This window comes from Engraulis encrasicolus, chromosome 23, assembly GCF_034702125.1.
Source record: "Engraulis encrasicolus isolate BLACKSEA-1 chromosome 23, IST_EnEncr_1.0, whole genome shotgun sequence".
Lineage (NCBI taxonomy): Eukaryota > Metazoa > Chordata > Actinopteri > Clupeiformes > Engraulidae > Engraulis > Engraulis encrasicolus.
Window position 1 is genome coordinate 33,028,776 of NC_085879.1, and position 26,428 is coordinate 33,055,203.

Sequence of the window (26,428 nt, forward strand, 5' to 3'; positions counted from 1 at the left end):
TTAATACTTAGGGTACCTGATTCGTCACATTTCATCCTTGATCGCTTGAAACAAAGGCACGTCATGGCTCTTTTCTGTCGAAAAATACGGGACTGTTAACATTTGGGCACCTGATACTTCTTTACATTTCGTCCCTGACCCCTTTCATATCATATAGCGGAGAGAAATCCAGGATACTTGAGTCAGCAGCTGTTATTTTGACGGATATCTCAATTCTGGCTAAATAGCCTGCGAGAGTTATGACGGCAACATCCGCGGCAATGAGCAGTAACTCAGACAGGCTCTAAAAGCTTCAGGAGCGCGGCAGGAGCCTTCATAGACTCATAGCATCTTCATGAACTGTTGACATTGACACCTTGACTCCCATTGTTGTGGCCCTCATCATAACCCGCTGTTATATAGACACTGAGAAAGAGGGAGGGAAGGAAGGGCGGAGGGATGGAGGGAGGGAGGGAGGGAGAGAGAGAGAGAGAGAGAGAGAGAGAGAGAGAGAGAGAGAGAGAGAGAGAGAGAGAGAGAGAGAAGAGAAAGAAGAGAGCTTGAGAGAAAGAAAAATGTTGTGTGTGTGTGTGTGTGTGTGTGTGTGTGTGTGTGTGTCTGTGTGTGTGTGCGCGTGTGTGTGTCTGTGTGTGTGTGTGCGCGTGTGTCTGTGCGTACGTGTGTGTCTGTGTGTGTGTGTGCGCGTGTGTGTGTGTGTGCGTGTGTGTACGTGTGTGTGTGAGAGAGAGAGAGAGAGAGAGAGAGAGAGAGAGAGAGAGAGAGAGAGAGAGAAAGAGAGAGAGGTGAAGAAGTAAAATGAACAAAAGAAAGGCACGCCGCAAAGCAAAAGCTGGCAGCACAGCACAGAGAGAAATAACTGTCTTGGTGTTAAGTACTATGCTCAGGCAAAACGGGTCAATAGAAAGCAAAAAGAAGGTGAACAGTTGGATGGGTGGGGATAGAATACAAGCTCAGATGGAGTGTACCCAACGCAGCCATTCAATCAGGTATAATCGTCTTTGCAAATTGCAGCAATCACAGTGGGGTGGGTTCAGTGTGCAAATGCAACGCAACCCCCATTTGGATGGATGGATCTGTACTCACTAATTATTTGCTGGCTTTCCCAATAGCCAGAACACCAACAACTAATCTGAGGGCTAAAATTGCAAAGGCAAGATGATCAATGACTCACTTTATTCATTCCAGCTGAGATGGGGTGAGAACCAAGCAAGCCTCTCCCTTAAACTGTAATTTGCAATCATTTGCTATATTATTGCTGTTGTTGTGTTTGCTCCAGATACTGTTTTTCATTCATTTTCCACTCCAACAAAAATAAACACGGTTGAATTTTAGACTTTTTTTAACTGGCAGGATGAGTCTCATGAGTGCAAACAGCTACAAGTTAATTGCACAAGTTGCGTAAACCCATTAGAGCAACTATTACACATTTGCCCATTACCATCCTGACCCAAAATCATTTCTAGCAGCCAGAACACAAAGCAATGAACATGCAGCTGCTGCTAACACAATTGCTATAAACATGAATATCAGGGTTGGAATATTGCAACTGAGAAATTTCTTTTAAGTGGCCACATCTTTCTATAAACGATATGTCCACCACATTCCATTTTCATATCTTTTCGTGACTTTAACGGCAACTGTTACTTTTACCGAGCTGCAGGATAATGAACGACTTGTCCATGGCAAAGGCATGCATTGCAGTCAATAACTATTGTGTTGGTGTGTTGTGTTGGCTGCAGGAGGTAGCGTGAAAATGTCCGGGCGCCTTACTAACCCATACAGAATTGTTCCCCCATAAATAAATATGAAACCGCAAACTAATTGCCGCATCTGCACATTCAGCAGCAAGAGAATAGGAAAGTGCTGAATCTCAGCCGTGGAATATTAGGTGATGCCTCCTCCTCACGTCAACCCTCCACTGAAGCAGAGGAGAGGAGAGGAGAGGAGAGGAGAGCAGCGGCGTTTTTTGGTTGTTTATTTTTGCTGCTGCACCTCCCCCCTCATCATTGAAGAAAAAAGATAATTTCCTCCAATTTAATGTCACACCGTGTTGTGTTCCAAACTCCCAATGCACTGCAGTGTGTAGGCTATATACATTCCTCCTTCTTCTGCATTTTTCTTTCATCAGGAGGCCCCTTACATTGCAATTTTTACTTTAACAACACACACAAAACAATGTATTAAAAAAAATAGAAATAACGAATCACCTTCAGCTGATCAAACATACCTTAAATCATTTATACTGTACAGTACAGAGACGCTGCTGACATGTTTTTTTATGATGGTTATAGGATTCATAAAGAGATGGCAAAGCATGCTGGGAATGTAACTCACCTGCATTATTCGAGCTGCAGTGAGTTTTTCATGGGCTCCAGGAGACAAGAGCAAATGAGTCTCGCTCAGGGCCGCTTCTAGTCAATTTGGTGCCCTTTGGCAAGCAACCCCTTTCCTTATTGTGCATTTAGAAATTGGCATCTGTAAACATAATGTATTTGATCGAGCATAGTGGATCTAGTACCTACAATACATATAAACTGAGTATGGAATAATCATTTTAAATGTAAAGCTTAATGTTTTATTTTCTGATGTTCTAATTCTGTGGGACCTGCAGGCGTTACTGGTGCCCCCTTGAAATGTGGCACCCTTGGCGACTGCCTTGTCTGCCTATGCCTAGCGCCGGCCCTGGTTTTGCTCACACTTCTCTGGGCAAGGCAAGCTATTCCTCTCCTACTATAGCAGAGCGCAGAGGGAGGACCTTGGCTAATAGCGATGGCTCTAGCGCAGATTATTTGTGTCCTTCATTAAAAAGTGAAAAGGTATTTTATGGGCTTACTAAAACCAGCCTGGATGGCACGCAGCAGAGTGTGCAGCAGAACTGAATTATACCTTGACATTATTATTATTTCAGAGCTGGCTTTTATATATTATGAAATAAATTGGCGCATTACAGAAACGAACTTCTGTTCGTGTCAGATCAATTCCAGCTCGTGGTGACATTTGCCTGAGTAAACTCCCGGGTACTGTATGTATGCGTACACACACACACACGCACACGCACAGTCACACAGACACACAGACACACAGACACACAGACACAGACACACACACATACACACACACACACACAGACACACACAGACACACACACACACACACACACACACACACACACACACACACACACACACACACACACACACACACACACACACACACACACACACACACACACACACACACACACACACACACAGACACACACACACACACACGCACACACACACACACACACACACCAAAAAGATTACAAATACCACATGGAATTCAAATGCCATATGACAACCATGGCCTACACAGGTGGACAGGCAGAGATGAATGAGACAGCTACATAGAAATGCACAGCAGTCTCTCTGGGTCCCGCGGATAGCACAGTTATCTCATAAACAGGCCTCATGCCTTTGATTGGTTTCAATGGAGTCATTGCACCAAAAGAAAAAAAGAAAATCTTTTAGCACCCAAATCTGAGCATTACCATGAACCCAGAGATAAATCTGACGGGGAAAAAAAGAGAAAAGAGACGAAAAAAGAAGGGGGCGTATACGGACAGCCTCTTTGTAGTCAATCCACCGGACTTAGAGGACAGGGGGCGAGGGGAATGATCTAACGAAAAATATGTAGTCTTGTCAAGGCGTCTGGGCGCCTGTAAGAAGATTTCCAAGAAAACAAACTGCCACAAGGGACTGTGTCGCTCGCTGGCTCGTAATCCTCTTTTGAAAGTAGAATTCACTCAGTGTCTCTTCTGCAGTTTTTTTTATTCTTTCTTTATTTAAAAAAAAACGAGGCATTGTCATTGTGCGGTGACAGCGATAAGGCATGCAATTCCACATTCCGAGCTAAAATAGTGCAATGAACGGTAAAGGGAAGGAAAAAGAAAACATCAATATTTCTCTTCATTTCGAGTTTACACTTTTGACCTTATGCATTATAGAAAAGCCTTTCATTCGTCTACAGCACATGTGTCTCGTCTGTCACATACCGAAAACGGATGTGTTAGTAGAGAACAATACTATCAGCTTACGAAACAAAGCACACACAAAAAGCAAAACAAAACAACATCCTCGAAGAAAATATGATGCAATGCATTGTGGTCTGGTCTTCCCATTCCATTCCTGGAGGGAAATGCTCCTGCCAAACAGTGAGAGAGAAAGCCTTGTCTCTGCTGCATTATGAGTGGCTGATTGAAGCTGGCCTGGGGGGCTGAGCCCGGGAAAAGGTCAAGTGCACCAGCGCGTAGTGGCTGAGGACAAGGGCCAGTGACTTGGACTCAATCCCTGAAATACAAATCGTGAAAAGCAACAACAACAACAACACCACTGCCATTGTCACCCCAGTGTGTGTGTGCGTGTCTGTCCTGACAATGCACTGCACAGTAAATACAGTGTGAATTCAACACTTAGAGAGTCAAAATTTACTGTGTAGGTGTAAGACTGTGCACACACAGATCCAGTGAAGATGGACCAATGACTTGGTGATGGTGACTTGGACTCAAATAGGCCTACTCTGAAATGCAAATACTCTGATATATAAATCATGTAAACCAACAACACCTCCATTGCCATTGTCATCCTAGTGTATATCTGCCCTGATAGTACATCACACAGTAAATACGGTGCAAATTCAACACTTAGAGAGTCAACATTTACTGTGTTGTAGCGGTAAGATTGTGCCTACTCAGATCCAGTGAAGATAATTGGGGGGCAGTGACTTGGGCACAATCCCTGAAATACAAATCATGAAAAACAACAACAGCAACACTGTCATTGTCATCCCAGTATGTGCGTGTCTGTCCTGACAATGCACTGCACAGTAAATACAGTGTGAATTCAACACTTAGAGAGTCCAAAAATGTGTGGTGTTGTAGCTATAAGACTGGCCCATGTAGGTCCAATGAAGATGATGGGGGGCAATGATTTGGTGATGGGGGACAGTGACTTGGACTCAAATACCCTTAAAGGAACAGTCCACCCTTTTTTGATTTTCACATATTTGCAGTATTTCCAAGCATTATTCATGAATGTGCATATAATTTTCTTCTCAGTTTTTTCAGTACTTAGGCCTAGATTTATTGGATCAGAATTATTAGCATAGCTTAGCATAATCACTGGAAGTGAATGGAGGCATTAGCATCAAGCCACAAGTGATCACAGGACAGAATTAAATAGCTGTTTTGCACTCTGGTGAACTTTACATTTAATTTTAAAGTACTTTATAAGTACATTTGATGACGTTTTGTTTGCCCCCATAGATTTGCATTGCTACGCTTAATTTGGCTATACTGTTAAACTAGGCAATGGAAACACATAGAGTAGAAGAAAATGAAATGCACATTCATGAACAATGCTTGGAAATACTGCAAATATGTGAAAATCAAAGAACGGTGGACTATTCCTTTAAATACAGTGCAAATGCCAAATACTAATCATGAAAAACACCACCACCAACACTGCCATTGTCATTCCAATGTGTGTGTGTGTGTCCTGCCCATGCACTGCACAGTAAATAAATTCAGTTCTAATGCAACACTTAGAGAGTCCAAAAATGTGTGGTGTTGTAGCTATAAGACTGGCCCATGTAGGTCCAATGAAGATGATGGGGGCAGTGACTTCGACTCAATCCCAGAAATCAGGGAAGGCGATGGGTGGACAAAGGGGACACTTGTCCCGGGCCCAGGGACAGAGTGGGGGCAAAATTGGGTTCTCATTATTACATTGTGTTGGGGGACGGGCCCTTTCAGATGACTTTGTCCTGGGGCCAGCCCAAGCTGCCACCAGCCCTGATCACAAATCATGAAAACAACTCCTAGTGTGCGTTTCTGCACTCGAAGTACATTGCAGCGTAAATACAGTGCTTATTCAACCCTTAGAGAGTCAACATCTACTGTGTGTAGTACCTGTAAGACAAATGAGTAAAATTATGAATAACAACACAATCATAACAATCCTAGTATGTGGCTGCCCTGATAATAGGTAGTATTAATCTAAGATTTAGACAGCCAAATTGAACCCTTTTTTTCTAGCTGATTCAACTCTGTATGTGTTGAATTAACTCTGTAACTGCATGACTGTAACTGCTCATAACCGGTGAAGATGATCACGCCATGTGAATAAAATTGACACAAGACAAGTCATGTCAGACTCATTTAGCACATATGATTCACTGCACAACAAAAAACCTTGCAAAGCAAAAAAAATGAGCGAGTCTAGAATTTAATTATTGAGATCAAAACACATCATAATCCATCACCTTGTCTGGACGTCTGTAGAAATTGAGTGCAGCAGCATCTTCTGGTTGCGCCGTATCAATGCTTAATAAGGATGCATTAATTTAAAGGCGACCCCTGTTGCTTTTTGATCTGATTCCACTGCTGCCAAAACAATACGTTAATGATGATACACAGCAAAACATGCAGTGTTATTTCAACTCTAAACGAGTATTCTGGGTCCAAATACATTCTAGAAGAGGTTAAATCGACTTTCTAAGTGTTGAATTAACACAGCATTGTTTTCTGTGTGGCTGCAGCGACACAATAGCGCCGTTCATCACAAGGCCAGTAAATATCCTCAGGCCTTGTTGTGGAAATCTCACGGTAAACAGAAGTATGATACGGTTCAAATGGTATTGCATGGCACTGTGAAATGAATAGCAAAGCACATGGGTCGCAACACCCAGCCTCATGGATAATTAAAAGGCCCCATTGCACTGCATAGGCTTTGATGGCAGGCTGCTCTCAGCTAGTAGATGCAGAGACAGTGGATAAGATAGAGACAATGCAAGCCTGTACTTTTCTAGGATCCAGGTGACGTCAGGTGAACGCCTCTTTAGGAGACCAGCGGAGGTTGAGAACAAATGGAGTTGCGCTGTAGATGGTGGTAGTGAGGAGGGGACAACGCGCCCTTAGGAGACTGAACTTTTAGCATTGCATTGGGAAGACGTGGTTTGATTTATCATGGTGTAGCCCAGTGTTTCCCAACCTTTTTTGTCTCGCGTACCCCCTAAGCCTCTTAGTTGTGCCATGAGTACCCCCTAATTCATGTTCTATGTCGCTTTCTCTGTCCTGATGTGACCGCTCCATACATTTCTTATAATAATAAAAAAAATTCCAAGTACCCCCTGCAGTGTGCTCGCGTACCTCTAGTGGTACACATACCCCTGGTTGGGAAACACTGGTCTACCATATTGACTGTCTCTTTGGTAGATGTACAAGACAGAAGCTTATCCAAAGAGCCTTCGTCAGCTCTGGTTGATGTGGAAGGAGTGCTTCAGATCAGGGGTACATTTCCTGAAACCGTAGTTGCTAACTATGTTAGCTACTTTGTTGGTTGCGATGCAATTTCCCATTAGCAATGGCAACTATCCAAGTTGCTAACTGGCTCATAACTACTCTTTCGAGAAATGGACCCCAGGGACGGACAATCTGGATTGAGAAAGTGAAAGTAAAATGTGCGCCCCTGCTCTTCATTGTACTTTTCTCTAGACACCTTCCTCCACGACTCGACAGAGGAGTCACATGTCAAGGTGTGACGAGTCATTAGCACCATTCTTGGCTGAGGAGTAATAGGTCCTTCAACTTTAAAGAAGAAGTCCAGTTTCCCACAGCTGAACAACTTTTAGGATAACATGACATCCTCACATACAAGACAGAATCTTCTTTTATCCATTGTGGGGAATTGCTTGCTGCATGTATCACAATCCGTGAATTGCACACTGCATAGGCAGACAGACAGGAGAAAAGGAGCACAGTAGCCCAGATAAGGGGCTCTGTGAGCCTGTAGCAGTGCCCAGGGTGCAGTGTGTACAGTACAGTACATATCTTGCTCCACTCAGGGCTGGGGATTGCATCAGCCACCCTTCAATCCTGCACCTGTGGTACCAACCCATCCAGGGTCGCTGACAGCTTTGGCTAGACCCGGGAGAACACCATCTGAAAGGCCCTGTCACCCAATACACATTTGTAATAGTTCTGGGGCCCCTCTCTTCCTAGGCCAGGGACAACTGACCCTTTTTGTCCACCCCTGTTAGCTTCCCTGGCCCCAAGCAGTGGACCACAGCTGAGGTGCATTCTGAACAGTTTCTGTCTGATGTTGCATTCGCCAGCATTGCCAAATGCTGTTTTAACATTACATTTAATTTAACTAACCCAGATCAGACGTTCTACAAGCAGACGTGCCCAGGGAGCCATGTAGAGCTACATACCTTTCTCTACTAGTCAGGATTGCATCAGCAAGCCTTCGATCTTGAAGCAACTGCAGCCTTAACCACAAAAAGGTTTTTTTTATTAAACTTTGTATTTATCTCTCTCCGTTATCCTGCCCTGAATTTCGGTACAGTTTACCCCTGGAGCAATATGGGTTCCGAAGCTTTACCCAAGGCCACTTGGAAAGCCTGGGATAAGGGTGCTTTGGCGAGCGCTGGTTGTTGAGTTCTTCCCCTACCCTCATTTGCTCCATTACTTTCTCGCAAAGGAGTCAAGCTTATGATGACTCCACAACAGTGGCGGTTTTAGGAAGTATGTGGCCCTGGGCAAAGAACTGTTTTGAGATGAGATGAATGCAGGAAAACAAATACCGATATGCGATGACGAGGCCTCTCATTGGACGAGGCCCTGGGCAACTGCCCAACCTTGCTTAATGCAAAAGCCGCCTATGCTCCACAAGACCAACGACTTAACCCATCAGACAGCCGCAGCCTCAGCCGCAGTTCTGGAATTAAATAGTGTGTTTTATTTATTCCTGTGGTTGGATAAGTGCATAATATCTTCCCCCCATTGATTCCCAACCATGGTGATTACCCGGGAGCAACCAGAGGCAGGGTGTGCAGGAAGTCACCAGGGGAGGACAAAGGGGTCAGTTGTCCCAGACCCAGGCAGACAGGGGGCCCAGAAATGGGTCCGCATTATGTTGTACGTATTACTGTAGTTGGGGGGCCCTTGCAGATGACTTTGTCCCGGGCACAGCCAAAGCTGTCAGTGTGTGTGTGTGTGTGTGTGTGTGTGTGCATATGTGTGTGTGTGTGTGTGTGTGTGTGTGTGTGTGTGTGTGTGTGTGTGTGTGTGTGTGTGTGTGTGTGTGTGTGTGTGTGTTCGTGTGCGTGCGTATGTGTCTGCGTGCGCGCATGCCTGCATGCGTGCATGCGTGTGTGTGTGTGTGTGTGTGTGTGTGTGTGTGTGTGTGTGTGTGTGTGCGCGTGTGTGTGTGTGTGCATTGGCATTATGTGGCATGCGAGTGTGCGTGTGTGTGTGTGTGTGCATGTGTGTGTGTGTGTGTGTGTGTGTGTGTGTGTGTGTGTGTGTGTGTGCGTGCGTGTGTGTGCGTGTGTCTGTGTGTGCGCGCTTGCATTATGTGGCATGCGTGTGTGTGTGTGTGTGTGTGTGTGTGTGTGTGTGTGTGTGTGTGCATTGGCATTATGTGGCATGCGTGTGTGTGTGTGTGTGTGTGTGTGTGTGTGTGTGTGTGTGTGTGTGTGTGTGTGTGTGTGTGTGTGTGTGTGTGCATTGGCATTATGTGGCATGCACGAGAGAGTCTAACTCCCCCTCGGCTCTCTCCTCTCGTGCTGCCTGTGGCACCTCAGAAATCATACCATTAATTAAAGACTCCCTGTGCATATCAAATCGCGGGGACACGACCAACATGTTCAAGTGGAAAATTACTCACCCGCCGCCTCGCAGCCATCAGCTCAGGACCGATGAGGTTTAAAGTCAGCCACCTCGGAGGTAGACTATAGGCTTGCTGCCTGACTGTGTCAGGGAATCCCTGGGCATGCTCGCCACAGGTCAACGACCCCAGGCTGGTAAATAGGTGGCGTCTCTGATTTATCTGTATCTGTGTGTGTTATGCACAACATAGTGACTGCATGGGGCTTAAGTGAGAGCAGGCTTTAGAGTATTACAAGATATCGACAGAAGGTGCGGATTTAAGGAGATATACTGTACATAGTACATATACATATATATCTTGCGGCCATGCAACCGTGTGTGTTGCAAAGGCAGAATGCAAACATTAAAAAAATAATGGACAAAAATTGAGTTGTCGGAACAAAGTACAGATTTCACCACAAGTCAAAAGAGGTGTTGTAAAAATCCTTAACTGCCTTTTGCCTTTTTTAGTCATTTGCCTCTGAGGTACGCTAGCAGCCTGACTATGCCAGGGGATGCCTGGATATCATGCCACAGGTTAATGCCCTCAGGCTGGCAAATAGCAGTCATCTCTGATTCATCGCTATGTGTTGTGCACAACATAGTGGCTGGTGTTTATGTGAGAGCAGGCTTTATAGCATTACAAGATATCAACTTAAAGCATGGCTTTAATGAGATGTGTGGCCTTTGGCAACGCAATCAAGTTGCAAAGGCAAAATGCAAACATTAAAATTGTGATGGACAAAAATGTTAAAATGGACTTGGCGGCAACAAACTATATCAAAACTAAGTCAAAAGAGGTGCAATGAAGTAATTTACTACCTTCTGCCTTTTTGGTTAGTCACCCAGGAGGTACGCCAAGGAATCCCCAGGGCGGCATTTATGCCACAGGTCAATGTCCTCAGGCTGGCAAATAGAGCAGTCACCTCTCCACACATTCATCTCTGTGTTATGCACAATATGGTGACTGGGGGCTTATGTGCACACTAAATTGTGCAGTACAAATTCAACACTTAGAGAGTCAGATATAACACTCGTAGTTGGTCTTACCCAGTTTGCTGTGTGAGAGTAAGCGTTGCCGTTTCACGGGACAACAACAGAATGTTCCGCTGTAGACTGCTTTAAAGAGATCACAGCTTGCAGCCATGGAATGTAATCTACCTTTCAAAGGCAAACATGACTGGGCAAACATGACAAGAAGGGACTTTAAAGTTGTCATGCTGCCCATGTCAAACATGTTGTAGCTCAGGTGTGCAGTAGCAGTGATGCTTTTGTTGTTTCAGATACTGCTCTGCATGAAAGAACAAGAGATTTAGCCACAAGAAAAGAGATGTTATGAAGAAAAGAAGGGCTGTACAGTCAATCTCTTGCATAAACACTCTTTTGACCAAATACATACTCTCTTTTACGTTTTTGGCCAGTAATGTGTGCAGAACATGCATTCATAAATACATAGATTAATGGTAGCGTAGCGTAATGTAAAACTGCAGAGATACAGTTAAAAGAAGAAGAACAAAATACTATGAGGTTGGCAATTCCGCTGGGAGCTTCCGTTTCAAGTTCAACTGCGTGATGTTGGCAGTCCAAATGTGCATACCTCCCACATGCTATTGATTCACTAATACTGAGCACTACACTGCATATCTGCTGGAAACGTCAACAATACTGTAGCTTCTATGCACTTTTAAAATGTGCTCTTTAATCCGCTAATGCATGTAGGAATCGGCCCATGAAAAGGGTTTTCTTGTTGAAGTAAGCTATATATCAACCTTACCTACATGTACGTACACACCAATATATTTAATCCACATAGGTATGAGTCTACGAATCGGTCTATGGTGGAAATAAACAGCATCAAAAGAATGACATGATCAGAAAGTTTCATCACAGTATACAGCACTTTAGACAACTTCTGTGTTTCATTTGAGATAACTTTATGATCAAATTCCTTTCCTTTGAGTGATGTGTCAGTGCTGGTGGTTCAATATTATTTGCGGGACCAATATTTGTTTTAGTGCGCAATACCAGCCTTTTTCTTTCCCTCTTCTCATTTCTTCTCATTTTCGTTCTTTCAACTTGCTAAATTAGAAATGAAAGGCAATAAAATAGGCAAACTCTCGTGAAATAAAAATAGGTTATTGCATTCATGCAAACAGGAGAGAAATCTTGTGTTTTTATGAATTAATTTACTCACCCACATTATTAATAACGATGTTGAGAGTGTGCTCAAAAGAGCCCTCAGCACTCTTAGTGATGGGGCCTAATTGTCTTATGCACACCACCCACCCAGTCCATCTATATATAATTATCGCCCAAAATTATGTTTCAAAATGAGGCTCATAGTTTAGCGCAACTCAGAGTGCTGTCCTATCTTCTGGTTTTACATGGTTTCCAAGAATCATATTGTGCTTTTGACTTGAGCATGTTTCTATGAACTTGACTGACACAATAACTGTCTTACGCACCACCCACCCAACCAGCCCAGCCACCCAATTACCCCCCCCCCTAATTATCAAACACAAATAACTGCTGCTGCCCTATTGATTTTACATGGTTTGTAAAAAGTAGCACAGCCATACTCTGTTTGTATGTAAGTTGTGCTTGTTGTAAGAACTTTATTGATGCGATATGAGGGTCACGACAAAAACACTTACACACAAGAGTCATAATGCAAAACTAAGTTTTGATCTGGAAGGAAATGGCAAACGTGTGCACAGCCATTCATTCACGCCAATGAGTCTCCCAGCAGAGCTCCCAAAAAACATTAGTTCAGGTTTTAGTAGCGTTCTCTGTTCTAAATTAAGAACGTCGCGCTGGCTGTTTTTTTACAACCAGAAGAAAGAAAGATCGAGGCACACGTACACGTATATAAACACCACCATCCTGGTGACAAAAAGTAAACATTTTAAGGGAAATTTACTGCTCCTCAGGATGTGATACAAAAGCAATTAAGGTCTGTGAAATTGGTAGACATAAAAAAGTGAGGCGGGCTGGCGGGCCAAGTGGGCTCCTGAGCTGACATAAGGGGCCGTGCATCTAAGATTTTTTACAACCGCTCTCATTCAGCCTGATGTCTTATTCAGGGCGGTTTGGCCCTGGGTCAGACCGCAGTGCCTGGTGACAGCATCATAAATATCGAGTGTATTTAACATAAAACAAACAAGACCCCCTGACAGAACATTCGGGCTGTGTTTTTCATGTCTTGTCACGGACCCGGTGAGAGGAGAAAAGAAGAGAGGAGCAGAGTGGATAAGAGGAGAGGATAAGAGAAGAGAAAGTGAAGTGAGGTGGAGAGAGAGGAGAGAATTCCAACTCGGTCGCTTAAAATGTTCTTAAACTTTCTGGGGGCACTCGCTTTCACACCAAAACTTGCACTCACCTTATATACCCTCCAGGGCCGGCGCTCGGCCTATGCAGACTAGGCGGTCGCCTAGGGGGCCAAATGTCCTGGGGGGCCCCAAGGCCCACAAAATTACAATATTAAGCTAAATAATGCGTTACACTTAACATTTAATTGGCACTCAGTATAGTACATGGTACTTGATCAGCTGTGCTCAATCAGATCACATTATGTTTACAGATGCCAATGTCAAATTCCACAAAAAGGAAAGATTGGTGCTCGCCTAGGGCACCAAATTGTCTAGAACCGGCCCTGCTCCTCGCGGCACAGTTCCATAACTTTCGGGTTTCTTCCTGTCAGGAGTAAACAGTGGAGGATGATCCATGATGCATAACCTCTCCCCATTACTACCCTGCTCTCCAAAACACACCGTTTTCAACCTGTGCCAGTCCTATTTTCCTGTTTTGTTTGTGTGTTTAGTCCTCTTGGCAGAGTGGGGTATAGTTATAGCACTGTTATAGTCATACTCATTCCTGCAATCTTATGTTGCCCTCTAATATTACAGGTTTGAAATCAATCCATAGTATGTACTGTGTATTTTGTCCCTTGCTCCATGATTTAATATGTATCTGAACAAAACATCACCATGAGATATAGACTAGTAGAGTAGAGTAGCCTACTTTTATTAATCCAGAGGGAAATTAAGGTGTCTGACAGCTGACATAGTTCAAGTTCAAGTTCAAGTCAAGTTTATTGTCAATTTCTTTACATGCACTGGTCATACAAAGAATTTGAAATTGCGTTTCTTGCTCTCCCATGCAGACATAGACTAATCTAGGTAAGGACATAGACAGTATAGACATAGACAGTACTCATACATGGACATAGACAGTATGGACGTAGACATTGCTCATACAGACATTTAAAGTGCAAGACTGGACAACAGAAGACTTGTAGAGAACATACATTAAGAGGAGGTATTTTGTTGTGCTTTTTCTAAAAGTCCTTTATAGCGTTCTGACATAGTAATAGTAGCATTTGAAGAAATAAATAATTAAAAAAGGTTTTTATTAAATACACCAGCAGCAGTATGTGTGTGTGTGTGTGTGTTTGTATGTGTTTTGTGTGCGTGTGTGTGTGTGTGTGTGTGTGTGTGTGTGTGTGTGTGTGTGTTTAGTGCAGGTAGAAAGTGCGGTGTGCGTCTGTGTGTGTGTACCTGTGTATGTGTGTGTGTGTGTGTGTGTGTGTGTATGTGTGTGAGTATGAGTTGTGTGTCAGTGTGTGTATGTTTGGGTTTAGATACATAGATACAAGACATACTGTAGATACAAGACATACACACAGAGCTAATACATATTATTGCACAGGTACCTACCTCACAAGGATATTCTATTTATTTGTGCATACTCTTGAGTCATATGGTTAAAGTACATGTGGTGAACACATTAAGGAATATTGCATCCCATGTTTACCCACTCATCTATAATAACAGGGCTAGATTATGACATCAACGTTTGTACCGCAAAGTTTCAAGGTGTGTGCGTGGAGGACAAACATTGATTAAGGACACGTTCACCTCTCTCTTTTCCCTGCTTTCATTCCCTGTGTAACCCACATATACCTGCATTACCATCCTTTAATTCCTAGATTGCTTTCAAAAGCCCTGGTGACTGTGGAGGTCGTAAGACGGTAGAGCACTACCACCTTGCCATCTGTTTGCCCTTCATGGGGCTGTGTGAGCCAGGGTTGCCAAATGAGGCTGATGATTTCCAGCCCAAAAAAATCTCAAAACCCGCCTGGAAGCACTAAATCCTGCCCAATTCTATTGACTTCTATGGACAAAATGTGGGCGTTCTTTTCTGCTAAATGCCATTTTTACCCACAGACGGTCATACTAAGCAGCCCAATTGGGCAGGAAACCGCCCAATCTGGCAACACTGAGTGTGAGTCGGGGTACTTTGTACATCCGCAACAGACTCAAGAGCCTCCCCACTCACTCATGCACACAGGGCCACTGACAGCTTTTGCTGGGCCCGGGACGAAGTAATCTGAAAGGCCGCTCTCACCTGTCTCATACAATGCAATGAGAATCAAACGCTGGGCCCCACTCCTCCCTGAGCCCAGTACAACTGACCCCTTTGCTGTCGGCTTCCATGCACGGCACATATTCACTCGCTCACTCAGTCGTATTAAGTCTGTAGCGTCCGTTCCCCAGGTGTTGTGTGTTTGGCAGTTCCTGTCAAAACTTGAAACCCCGCGCAGCAGCCGGGCTTCCGCACTTCCTGACAGCTAACATGAGAGATACAACAGCATATTCTATGTGTAGGTTGTACCTTAATGACCTTGCTCACTCAGAACTGCTCAGGCAGCAGATCTCACACTCACACTTCAAACACGCAGTACATTTCACAGTGTAGTGTTGAATTTATCCCTCTAAAAGTGTTGAATTAACACTGCATCATTCACTGCATGTGCAGCTCTGTAGAGACAGTTGCATCCTCAATGGAAAAAGAAGTATCCAGGACCCCGCTTCTCGACAGTGTCGTCGCTAATTAAGGTAGCAACTTACTTGGTTGCACACTTTCCCGTTGGCAACTTACTAAGTTGCTAACTAGTTAGCAACGACACTGTGGAGAAACAGGGTCCGAGATGCAGCAGGTAGAAGATGGAACTTCTTTAAGTAAACAACTAACATAAGAGATGCTACAACAGCAGTTGCATCTGTGAAGGTTGACTGGAAGACCTTTGTGTCTGTTGTATCGGTGAAGGTTGCCGTGGCCTCTTTGTGCAGATGGGGTTAGTGGCGGGCCTATTCACTATTTGCAGAAAATACTGAACTACATCATAACAACTTTGCTATGACATTGCAGAGCCTTAACTAACAGATTAAGACATGGCCATGACAATTTTGGTGACAGTAGGGTTATAACATAGGCTGTGCGCAAAGGGGTTAATGACCTTTCTCAGAACTGCTCTTTAGGCTGCAGACATTACTCACACACTATACAGTTGTGGAGAGGCAGTTGCATCCTCGCTGCAAAAATACATGTAGGATGCAGTCAGGGTTGCCAGATATGACGGAAGATTCCATACCAAAAAATGGCTCAAAAACAACCTGACAACAACGTGAACTAAATTCTAATGATTTCTATTTTATGGCCATAGACATCCAGATACTAAACCCACCCAATACGAACGTGTTTTGTTTTCACTCACAGATAGCCATCCTAAAAACAATCCATTTGGAAGGGAAACCGCACAATCTGGCAACTATGGATGCAGGATAGAAGAGACTTTTCTTTAGGTGAACCTGACCCCGATGCGTTTGCACAATTACCAGAATGCCCCCCCCCCCCCCCCCATTACTCTGGCTGATACCCATTCAGCCTCCAAAGCAAGGACACTGAGGATGATGCTGTTTATGTACTACTACCGAGGTACCACCACGGGTCGCGGACCTATTGATTGCGCGCTAACACAGCCTTCAGTTGGATATACACAGTAATTACAACTTTATGGCCGGTACATAAAATTAAGAGGATGTTTCCCCTGTTACAAGGAGATAAATTTTAAGGGTTTTAAAGTTCACCAGGAGTGTGTTCGGTCGTTAAATACATTAGCGCTGTGACTACTCATGCTGCACAACAAAGCAGTCTTTGCTTAGTGTATAGCTTTTACCACATACATTTTTGTATCAGCATAGTATACTGTGTTTGTATGGCTACCTTGCCTCTATACCTGTATCTATACGTTACTATCACTTGTAAGTACTTTGCTAATTTAATGAAGATCATGCTCATCAGGACTATTTATATTGCTTGACTATTTAAGACAGAATTTATTTAGAAATAATGCTGGATTAAACTTGCGCTGTGCGTTTTTACCCAAGACAACCCGCCTGCTCAAGCTTGTGATCCACACTGCTGAAATGTCATCGAGCCGGATTTGTTGCTGTGAAGGATACCAAAATAACATGTGTGAATTATTTCACAACGAGTTTTTGAGGGATTATTTTGACGCCAAACAACAGCATGTAATCTACAGGGTCCACGGGGAGAGGGGCTCAGCGTGCGAACAGTATCACAACACTCTGAACCAATAGCCAGATGCATAGAAAAAGCCAAGTTGGGAGAAAAAAAGCAAAGCAAAAAAAAAAGGCCAAAAAAAAGAAAGAAAAAAACGCACACATTTTGGAAAAGCTGAAGTTGCCCAGATTGTAAGCTGCCCCTTTGGAATACTGTTCGTTCCTGATCCTCTTATTTACGGAGTTTAGCTGTAATGGTTTTAATTTCAGCCCTGACAAGTGTGAAGGAAGGAGATACGCCGAGTGTCATATACATCCCTCCGGGCCACCATTGTATCAAGTTGTTATTGTATCACTTATCTCGCCACTGCACGAAATAGACAGCACGGCACTGACATAGCAAGTACTGTGGTCAAGCAAGCCTGGCTGGCCTGGCCTGGCTTGACACCTCAGAGTCAGCTAAGTTCACACAACCCATCTTCTGTACTTCCATTTTTGTAAAAAAAAAAAAAAAAAGGTTGGGGGGTGTGGGTTGGTATTTCATGCCCTTATTTGAGACAGGACAGTGAAGACGGTGATAGGAAAGTAGTGCAAGCGAGAGAGAGATGGGGGAGGATCGAGACATGACCTCAGGCCAGAATCAAACTCAGGTCTCCAGTTTAACAGTGCAGTATTGGTGCCTTAACCATTTTAGCCTTGGCCAAGGCCTCTGCACTTTTGAGCTTTGTCCTAGTATGCCTTGGGATGAACACTAAATTATTGCAGGCTCATGCTCTTTTTATATGCTATGTAATCTCGGCCAGATTTGTGTGCTTCATAGCAGCAGAGCTACGGCTTAATGGCGGTTTGATAGGTTGCTAAGGGAAGGGGCCAATTGGACACGGGCAACCTATCATACACTCGGACACTGATTTACTGATGACCTCGAATGCTCGATCGCTTTGCTGAGGAGAGCCTGATATACCGGCCAGATGCCGGCACTGTAAAACACCCTCCCTACCTTTCCTTTGTAGCATTGACATCTTCATATGTGACTTCTAGAGGTCAAATTGAGCTGCATAAAAAGCACAGTGCGACCTTTGACACCTACCCAGGACATTTGACCTCCCATGTCAATGACCTCCAATGTTTTTTTCCACATGTTGGCTGACCTTGAGCCACAACACCAACATGAACTCGAGCAAGTTCGACGAGTTCTTCCAGGCCATTAATATCAATGACCTCCATTTTGTTTTTTGTTTCTTTTGTCCTGTGTAGGTTGACCTTGAGCATTTACACCAGGAGATGCTCGTACAGTTCCGCCGAGTTCTTCCATTCCACCAATGTCAATGACCTCCAATTATTTGTGTGTTTTTGTTTCGCTTTTCCATGTAGGTTGACCTTGACCAGCTACACCAGGATGAGCTCGAACAGTTCCGACGAGTTCTTCCAGGCGACCAATCACGCTGAGCAGACCTTCCGCAAGATGGAGACGTACCTGCAGCACAAGCAGCTCTGCGACGTCCTGCTCATCGCCGGAGACCACAAAATCCCTGCGCACAGGTCAGCTGGTGTTCAATTTCAATTTGATTTTTTTGTTTGTGATGAACGTTTTTATTGAGCAGACATGATGATAAAATATAAATGTAAGATATAAAGCATAAACTATATACAGCAGGGAATGTGGGCTCATACAATAACATACACAATTCAAAAAGAAAAAGATGTAGTAATACAAATTACATTTTATTTTTAAATATAGGATTGAGATGTCACTTACTATTTTTTAAGGGGATCCTTAATCATTGATTTATAGCACAGTTGTCTGACATGCTCTGGTCTGCTTTGTCGAAAATGACCTACCAGTAGCCGGTTAACAATGCCCAAACCCTAACCCTAACCCTAACCCTAACCCTAATCACTGACCCAGTAGCAGTATTTATCTCAGCTTGACGGGTAGGTCATATTGACAGGTCACGTTATCTAGGAGTTATCAGCACAGCTGTGAAATTTACTACATTTTTCAAACTGTGGTAAAGTATGCCCAACACCCTATTAACATATACACACATGCACAGTCCTACTCTCTATCTCTCTTATTCTGTGTTTTTCTCATTGACATACGCATACACACACACACTCTCGCACGCACGGACGCACGCATTCACGCATGCACAAACACACACACACACACACAGAATTTCAGGTCAAAAACAATAAATGCGTGGCGTGTAGGGATTGGCCTTGTCTTGTCCGAATATTTGACATGAATTTGAATTTTTATGGAGATGAGGTGTGCCATATGCACATCTTCCTGAATGACTTGAAGGGCATAGACTTTGATGCAGCGATGCTATGGGCTGGAATTCAGATCAGTTCAGAAAACTACTGTAGGCTTTCAAGTAATTTAAAACTATACACAATGTAACCAATTCTGAATTTTATTATGATATTGGTAAATTCTTGAATAATTGCTTATTTGTTGTTTCAATGTGCTTCAGGTCCTTACTACAGCCGTGGTTGAGATGTTTGTACTCTTAGTCATCACATATAGTTGTACGATACTCCAAAAACAGCGTGTCACTCACTCACATAATATAAATGTCACTGCGTTTTTTAAACACACCGTTTTTTGAAAGGCAAATGTACTTCATTCTTCATTGTCGTCACCCGATAAATGTTGAGCACACTGCACAGAAAGAAAGAAAGAAAGAAAGAAAGAAAGAAAGAAAGAAAGAAAGAATAGAAAGAAAGAAAAAAAGAAATATTGCACAGAGTCACAGCTGGCCTGAAATGTTGAAAGATGGCACCCTGGGCCCCCACTGTTACTGCGTTACTGTAAAGCAGTTGTTGTATTTCTTGTCATTGCAGGCTGGTTCTGAGTGCCGTCTCCGACTACTTTGCGGCCATGTTCACCAATGATGTAAGGGAGGCGAAACAAGAGGAGATCAAAATGGAGGGCGTGGACCCAGAGGCGCTCCGCTCGCTGGTTCATTTCGCGTACACGGGTGAGCCTTCGGATGCCACTTTCAACTTTTTTTGTGTGAAGTCCGGGGGAGCTTAAACAGAGTGGTTCTCTTGAGGAGCATTGTGGGGGCTTTTATATGCAAACAAGGCTCAGAAATTACTTTAAAAAGAGGGAGAGAGAGAGAGTGAGACCAAGAGAATAATCCTTTGTTGTAATTTTAGCAAAGTGCTTTTTTCATTATTATTTCTTCTTAAGGTGCTGCTTGGTTATAGGAAGGGGTAATTCAAAGTGAAACAAAAAGTCCCTCATGGCAACCTTTTCTTTGAAAGGGTCTGCAAGTGTGGTGCCAAATAATTGTCATGAGAATGACGTCATAAGAATGTGTCATTCGGTTTGTGGAATGTCATGTCACCCAAACATTTTCAACTTGACATAACGAAAACGACACATTATGACACCAAGAATACATAAAAAATGTGAAAACATGAAGGCCCTATGATGGCCTAACGTTGGGGCAATGGGTTATCACGCCGGCGACCCAGGTTCGATTTCAGCCCGGGTAATTTGCAGATCCTCCCGCTCACTTCCTGTCGGCTCTCATACTGTCCTATCGAAGTAAAGGCAAAAATGCCACTACATTAAAAAAAAGTGACATTAATTTCACATGACACCCTTATGCAGACCCCTTCAAATTAAGTGTTACCGCAGTTTCCGTTTTATTTCCGTTATGGGCCTGCCTTTCCATTCCCTGTCTCACAGTAGGTCTCTCTCCTCGTCCATGCTCGCTGTACTGGGTGTGCTCTTTCAGTGCCAGGCTACAATGACTCGACTGCATTCCAGCTTTGATTTATCTGTTTGTTATTGGCCTTACGCGTTGCTCTTTAATGTCTGGCAGATGAATTGCACCTCTGGTACTCTTGAGGGCGTAAACACATGTTAACAGACGGCCGTTTCGCTTACAGTGGCATTGATGTGTGGTATACGCCTCGTTTCCTCTTGCTGTGAATTTAGAACCGCGCGGGGGTCTGAGCCATATTTCTAACATCACTTTGTGTTGAGAGTGCACTTAAAAAAACTGTATAGCTACTATAAAAGTCATATTTTTGGAGACTGCACTGAGGAGACAAAAAGTGATGATGGATATACTCAATTTGTATTAAGAATGAAGAATTAGAATTTAGATTGTTTGATAGCACTTTCGGTTCCATTTGTAGATCTGCATCAATATGTAATATTATGTAATGACATTGTAGGCCTATAAATCCAATCCCCTAAGCCTAGTGGTGCACTCTGCAAGATGACGGCCAGAGTAGGTATTGCAACTATGATGCTCTTAAAAACTCTGCTGCCTATTGCTAAATTTGGTATTTTCATTAATTAATAGATAATAAACTAATATTTACTAGTATGCCCAAAGTACTTACTGTACTGTAGTTTTGCAGCTAAAAATGTCGATAACACTTCCAAGTAAGAGGCCATAATTAACAGTAAAGTAGCTATAACCTAATACTTTAATTAGGGTTAATAATCATTAATTAACGCAACATTAGGGACATAATAATTGTTATTAATGCATATGGTGAACATTAGTAAGCGGTTACTTAACTATTAAATAACTATTGTCTGCGTGGCAGCCACTGCTACCAGTGACTGAATGTGAGTGTGAATGGGTGAATGTGAGGCATACAATGTAAAGCGCTTTAAGTGCTCTAAGGAATGGAAAGGTGCTATGTGAATAACAGTCCATTTACCATTTTAACATGTACAAACTGTAATATAATGTGTACTTATGGTTCTTTCTTTGACAGGAGTTCTGGAGCTGAAGGAGGAGACCATTGAGAGCCTGCTGGCTGCCGCCTGCCTCCTGCAGCTCTCACAGGTCATCGAGGTGTGCTGTAACTTCCTGATGAAACAGCTCCATCCCTCCAATTGCCTGGGAATCCGCTCGTTCGCCGACGCGCAGGGATGCATGGACCTCCTCAACGTGGCTCATAATTACACAATGGTAAGTAGGGCTGTAACGATACCCTTTACTCACAGTTCGGTTCGTATCACAATTTTTGACCTACGGTTTCGAAACACCCCACGATTTCTGAAATGTATCTCATTTGAAGCTTGGAAGCACCATCACATCGAATCATATGATTGCTTTCTTGATTGAAGGATAACACATTTTTGAAAGGGCGTATCACGATGCTGCCTCCTTACATCACGATACAGTATCGTGACTCTGAGTATCACGATTTCTCGGTTCGATCCAATATCGTTACAGCACTAATGGTAAGACAGTGAGGTGCCCTTCTGTTATACCGCAAAGCCATTGTGCACTCACAGCAAAAGCACTTAAAGAAACTCTTAATCCACACAGCGACTGATAAAGAAAATTATTTTCCACTTCACAACTGCCTCTTGTAATACATATTGGCCCAGCGTGTTTAATACAGGGAAATGACCTGGAGAGAGAGAGAAAGAGAGAGAGAGAGAGAGAGAGAGAAAGAGAGACAGACAGAGAGAGAGAGAGAGAGAGAGAGAGAGAGAGAGAGAGAGAGAGAGAGAGAGAGAGAGTTGCCCAATTAGCTTGAATAGCACTTCAATGTATCAAAAAAACACACCCATAACTCTCCCTGTTATTGACAGGGAGGATCAGAGGCGAAAGAGAGAAAATAAAATGGCCGTGTATTTTTTATGGCCGGGCCATGGCAGGCTATCGACCTCAGGATGTTTATGGACCATCTTCAGTGTGAGAACACCTAAAAAAGGCTCTCATGGAAAGGGTCGGTTTCATGTCGACATGGCCTACACATCGATCTGAGCTACAAACTGCTTCTCGACCAGTGGTTAGGTTTGGGCAACACTGTTTTTTCTGAACTGTGTGTCTGCTTTTGTAGGCACAGGCCGAAAGGCCTTTCCTTTGAGCAAAAGACCCCTTGACCTCATCATAGGCCTGCCAACACCTTCTTGACTTTATCATAAGCCTACCAACGCCCCTCTTTACTATTGGGAAATTAATACTAATGCTCCCCATTGGCACCTCAGCACCCCCCCTACCCCCTCTCTCTCATCTGTCTCCTTCTCAACGCCCCCCAAGGGCTCCCTTACTCCCACCTGGGGGGTGTACAGCCCCCCGATGAGAAGAGGTTAGGGCTATATAACAGCCTCTTGGTAGTTCATCTCGACGAGGCGGTACACAGCCCACCTCGACAAAAACACAGAGCAACATGTTTAATATTCTTCAGAGGACAGGACAGGACGGACCAAATGAGGAGTGAGTGATCCAGCTCCAGATCCGACTTGACCGTTGCCCAGCAGCGGCAGCAGCAGCAACAGCAGCGGTGAGAAGCACTGGGAGCGCACTGTGCACAAGCAACTGTGTGCAGGATGACTTATCTGCCCCAGTCCGGAAACACACTTAGGGAGATGGCCGTTATCTCCTGAAGGACATCTGCGGCAGGGCTGTTTACATAGGTCTTCCCAGAGAGACGAGGGGGTTAATCTAATCATACCGGCAGCAGCAGCAGCAGCAGCAGCCAGGGCTGGATTAAGGTGGCCCGGGGCCCCTAGGCTACAGGTTATGATAGACCCCCCCCCCCCCCGCCCCCTGCAGTAACAAAATTGTTACAAAAAAAGGGACAAAATTACAAAAACTGTGTCGTAATTCCGAGCTATAGATTAAGTCTATGCAGAGAGGTATTAACAAGGGATTCATTCTTCAATATTTCATCTGAAATTCAAAAAAAAAAAATTTGGTAACTATGAAGCTATGAAGCCCATATCTATATCATCATAATCATAGTGCATTATGAATAGACTCATAAGGCTTCATGATGGAGTATATCAACAGTCATGAATAACTATAAATCCAGCTTATAATGCATTATAATATTACTGTAGGGTGTTTTGAGTGCTCGTGGCCCTAGGCTGCAGCCATATTGAGCCTGTGTGTCATTCCGGCCCTGGCAGCAGCAGCAGCAGCAGCAGCAGCAGCAGCACACTAGCTAGGGAGGACACAGGACGCAGGACACACAAGCTTCCTGTTCAATCGCCTCCATCATGAATGTCAGGGAGGGAACAGCAGCAGGGGTTTCCGAGGCCACAGTGCATCGGGTGGATGGATGGGCGCACACACACACGCACACACATTCACACACACACGCACACACACACACAAACACACACACACGCACACACACACACACACATGCAGACACACACAAACACGTATACACGCTCACACACACACACACACACACACACACACACACACACACACACACACACACACACACACACACACACACACACACACACACACACACACACACACACACACACACACACACACACACACACACACACACACACACACACACACACACACACACACACACACACACACACACACACACACACACACACACACACACAAAAGTTCCATTTTGATAAGCATATTTTCCCAGTGCTTCGTTTTTTTTCCCCTTCTTTTTCTTCCACCACTTTTTTTTTCCTTTTTCCTCTTCTGTCACTGCCACTGACTGCCACTGACACAGCCGGTGACATCCCCACGCTTTGTACCGAACCCTCGCTGTGCCAATTACCCTGGCTGTGCCTTGGAGCCATGATACTGGTAGGTAGGGTTGCTAGTGCTTCTCAGATGACTGACAGTGCAAGAAGGGGTGTATATATCGCAAGAAAGGCTTTTCTGAGCCAATCGTGTTATCAGCTGGCATGTGGCGAGGATAAACGTGTCCATATTTTTGACACATGCATGCGTGTGCGCACGCAAGCATGCACGCACGCACGCACACGCGCGGTGCGCACACACATGCACGCACGCACACACGCACACACACACACACACATACACACACACACACACACACACACACACACACACACACACACACACACACACACACACACACACACACACACACACACACACACACACACACACACACACACACACACACACACACACACACACACACGAGCGCACCACCAGACCATGTGACAGCTCCCAGACAGAACAGTTTTGGATTGATTTTTTAAAATATATATTTATTATTTTTTATGTGTGTGTGTGTGTGTTTACTTTGGTGTGGGATTACAAGGGAGAAAACGTACAAAAATCCTCCATCCATTTAAATCATCACAGCAGCATGCTTTGTCAGCAGCTCTTGGGGCTGTTGTAGTTGTATTTCACTCTGCTTTATCCAAGCTCTCCCCCCACTTACAGCTGACATTTACTGGCCCGAGTTAAAACATTTACCTCCAAGTGGGCTTTTAAGCGATTGTTTTTCGCAGGGCAAGGTTATGATACTCAATTAATTTTTTGGGGGTGGTGGTGGTGGTGGTGGTGGTGGTGGGGGGGGGGCTTGCTGCGTATACATACACGTTTAGGTAATTGCCGTAATGCATCAGCACCAACGTCAAGCCCCACTGGGCAACTAGATAGCACTGTAGTCTAAGCCAGTGTTTCCCAACAAGGGGTACGTGTACCACTATGGGTACGCGAGCACACCTCAGGGGATACGCGGAAAACAATCATAATAACTAATATATTGACTGTAGTCACATTGGGATAGAGGAACAGAGCATGAGTGAGGGTGAGGGTGTGCTCATCATATGACAAAATGGCTTAGGGGGTACACAGGACAAAAGAAGGTTGGGAAACACTGGTCTAAGCAATGACTGCAGGAAAAAAAATCAATAAACAGGAGTCATTTCATTACGTCTCCAGTAAGCTATGAAGGCATGGTCATGTGACGTGTGTTTATATACGTATATACTATTATATGGACGGCGCCCTTTTCTGTAACCCAGATCATGATCGACGAGGCCGACGAAGCCTGTCTTTTCTCAGTGACGCTGATGAATCCTTGAACGAACGGAGCGTGCCATAGGGGCTTGTTCATCCACAAAAAGGTATTTTTCGCAACAAAGCCCCCAACACACGCCCCTGCTCAACACCACTGCCCCCGACGAACATCAGAGATAAAGAAGAGGGATTTGCCCCGATCCTCCTGATATCTTTTATCTGCAGCTCAAAACCTCAGTTGTATCTGCAGCGGGCCGGGCCATCCCCAGATGTCCTTGAAGACGTGATCAAGCAAATCACTGCAGATCTGGCAGCACTGGGCGGCAGGAAACAGCAGGCTAGGGCAACGGGACGGGAGGGAGGCGAGGCGGTGGTGCAATCCTCACCCGGAGTTCTTTCGCAACCCCCCCGTCCCCCGTCCGTTATTTATAGGAAGTCTGGATTTTTCCTCCTCGCTAACCCGACTGAGAGAGCCTTGTTGCATTATTTAACGCACCAGTTGCAGCAGGATAAAAGGGGAGCCTTATCAAACTTGATAAGTCTTCTTACTGACCTTTCCCATGAAGTAGGTCTGCCCCTACAGTAACTACTACCACACTGCAGACAAA

General features: G+C 44.2%; 1 protein-coding gene across 2 annotated transcripts in view; it reads left to right on the forward strand.

Annotated features, from left to right (window-relative positions):
* klhl4 (kelch-like family member 4) overlaps positions 1-26,428 on the forward strand; it is a 75,097-nt gene that overhangs the window by 27,326 nt on the left and 21,343 nt on the right. For both annotated transcript variants that reach the window (XM_063190009.1, XM_063190008.1), the window contains 3 exons: positions 18,430-18,597; positions 19,906-20,042; positions 21,811-22,007. In XM_063190009.1, the coding sequence (XP_063046079.1) occupies positions 18,430-18,597; positions 19,906-20,042; positions 21,811-22,007 (502 nt within the window). The remainder of the gene's footprint in view (positions 1-18,429; positions 18,598-19,905; positions 20,043-21,810; positions 22,008-26,428) is intronic.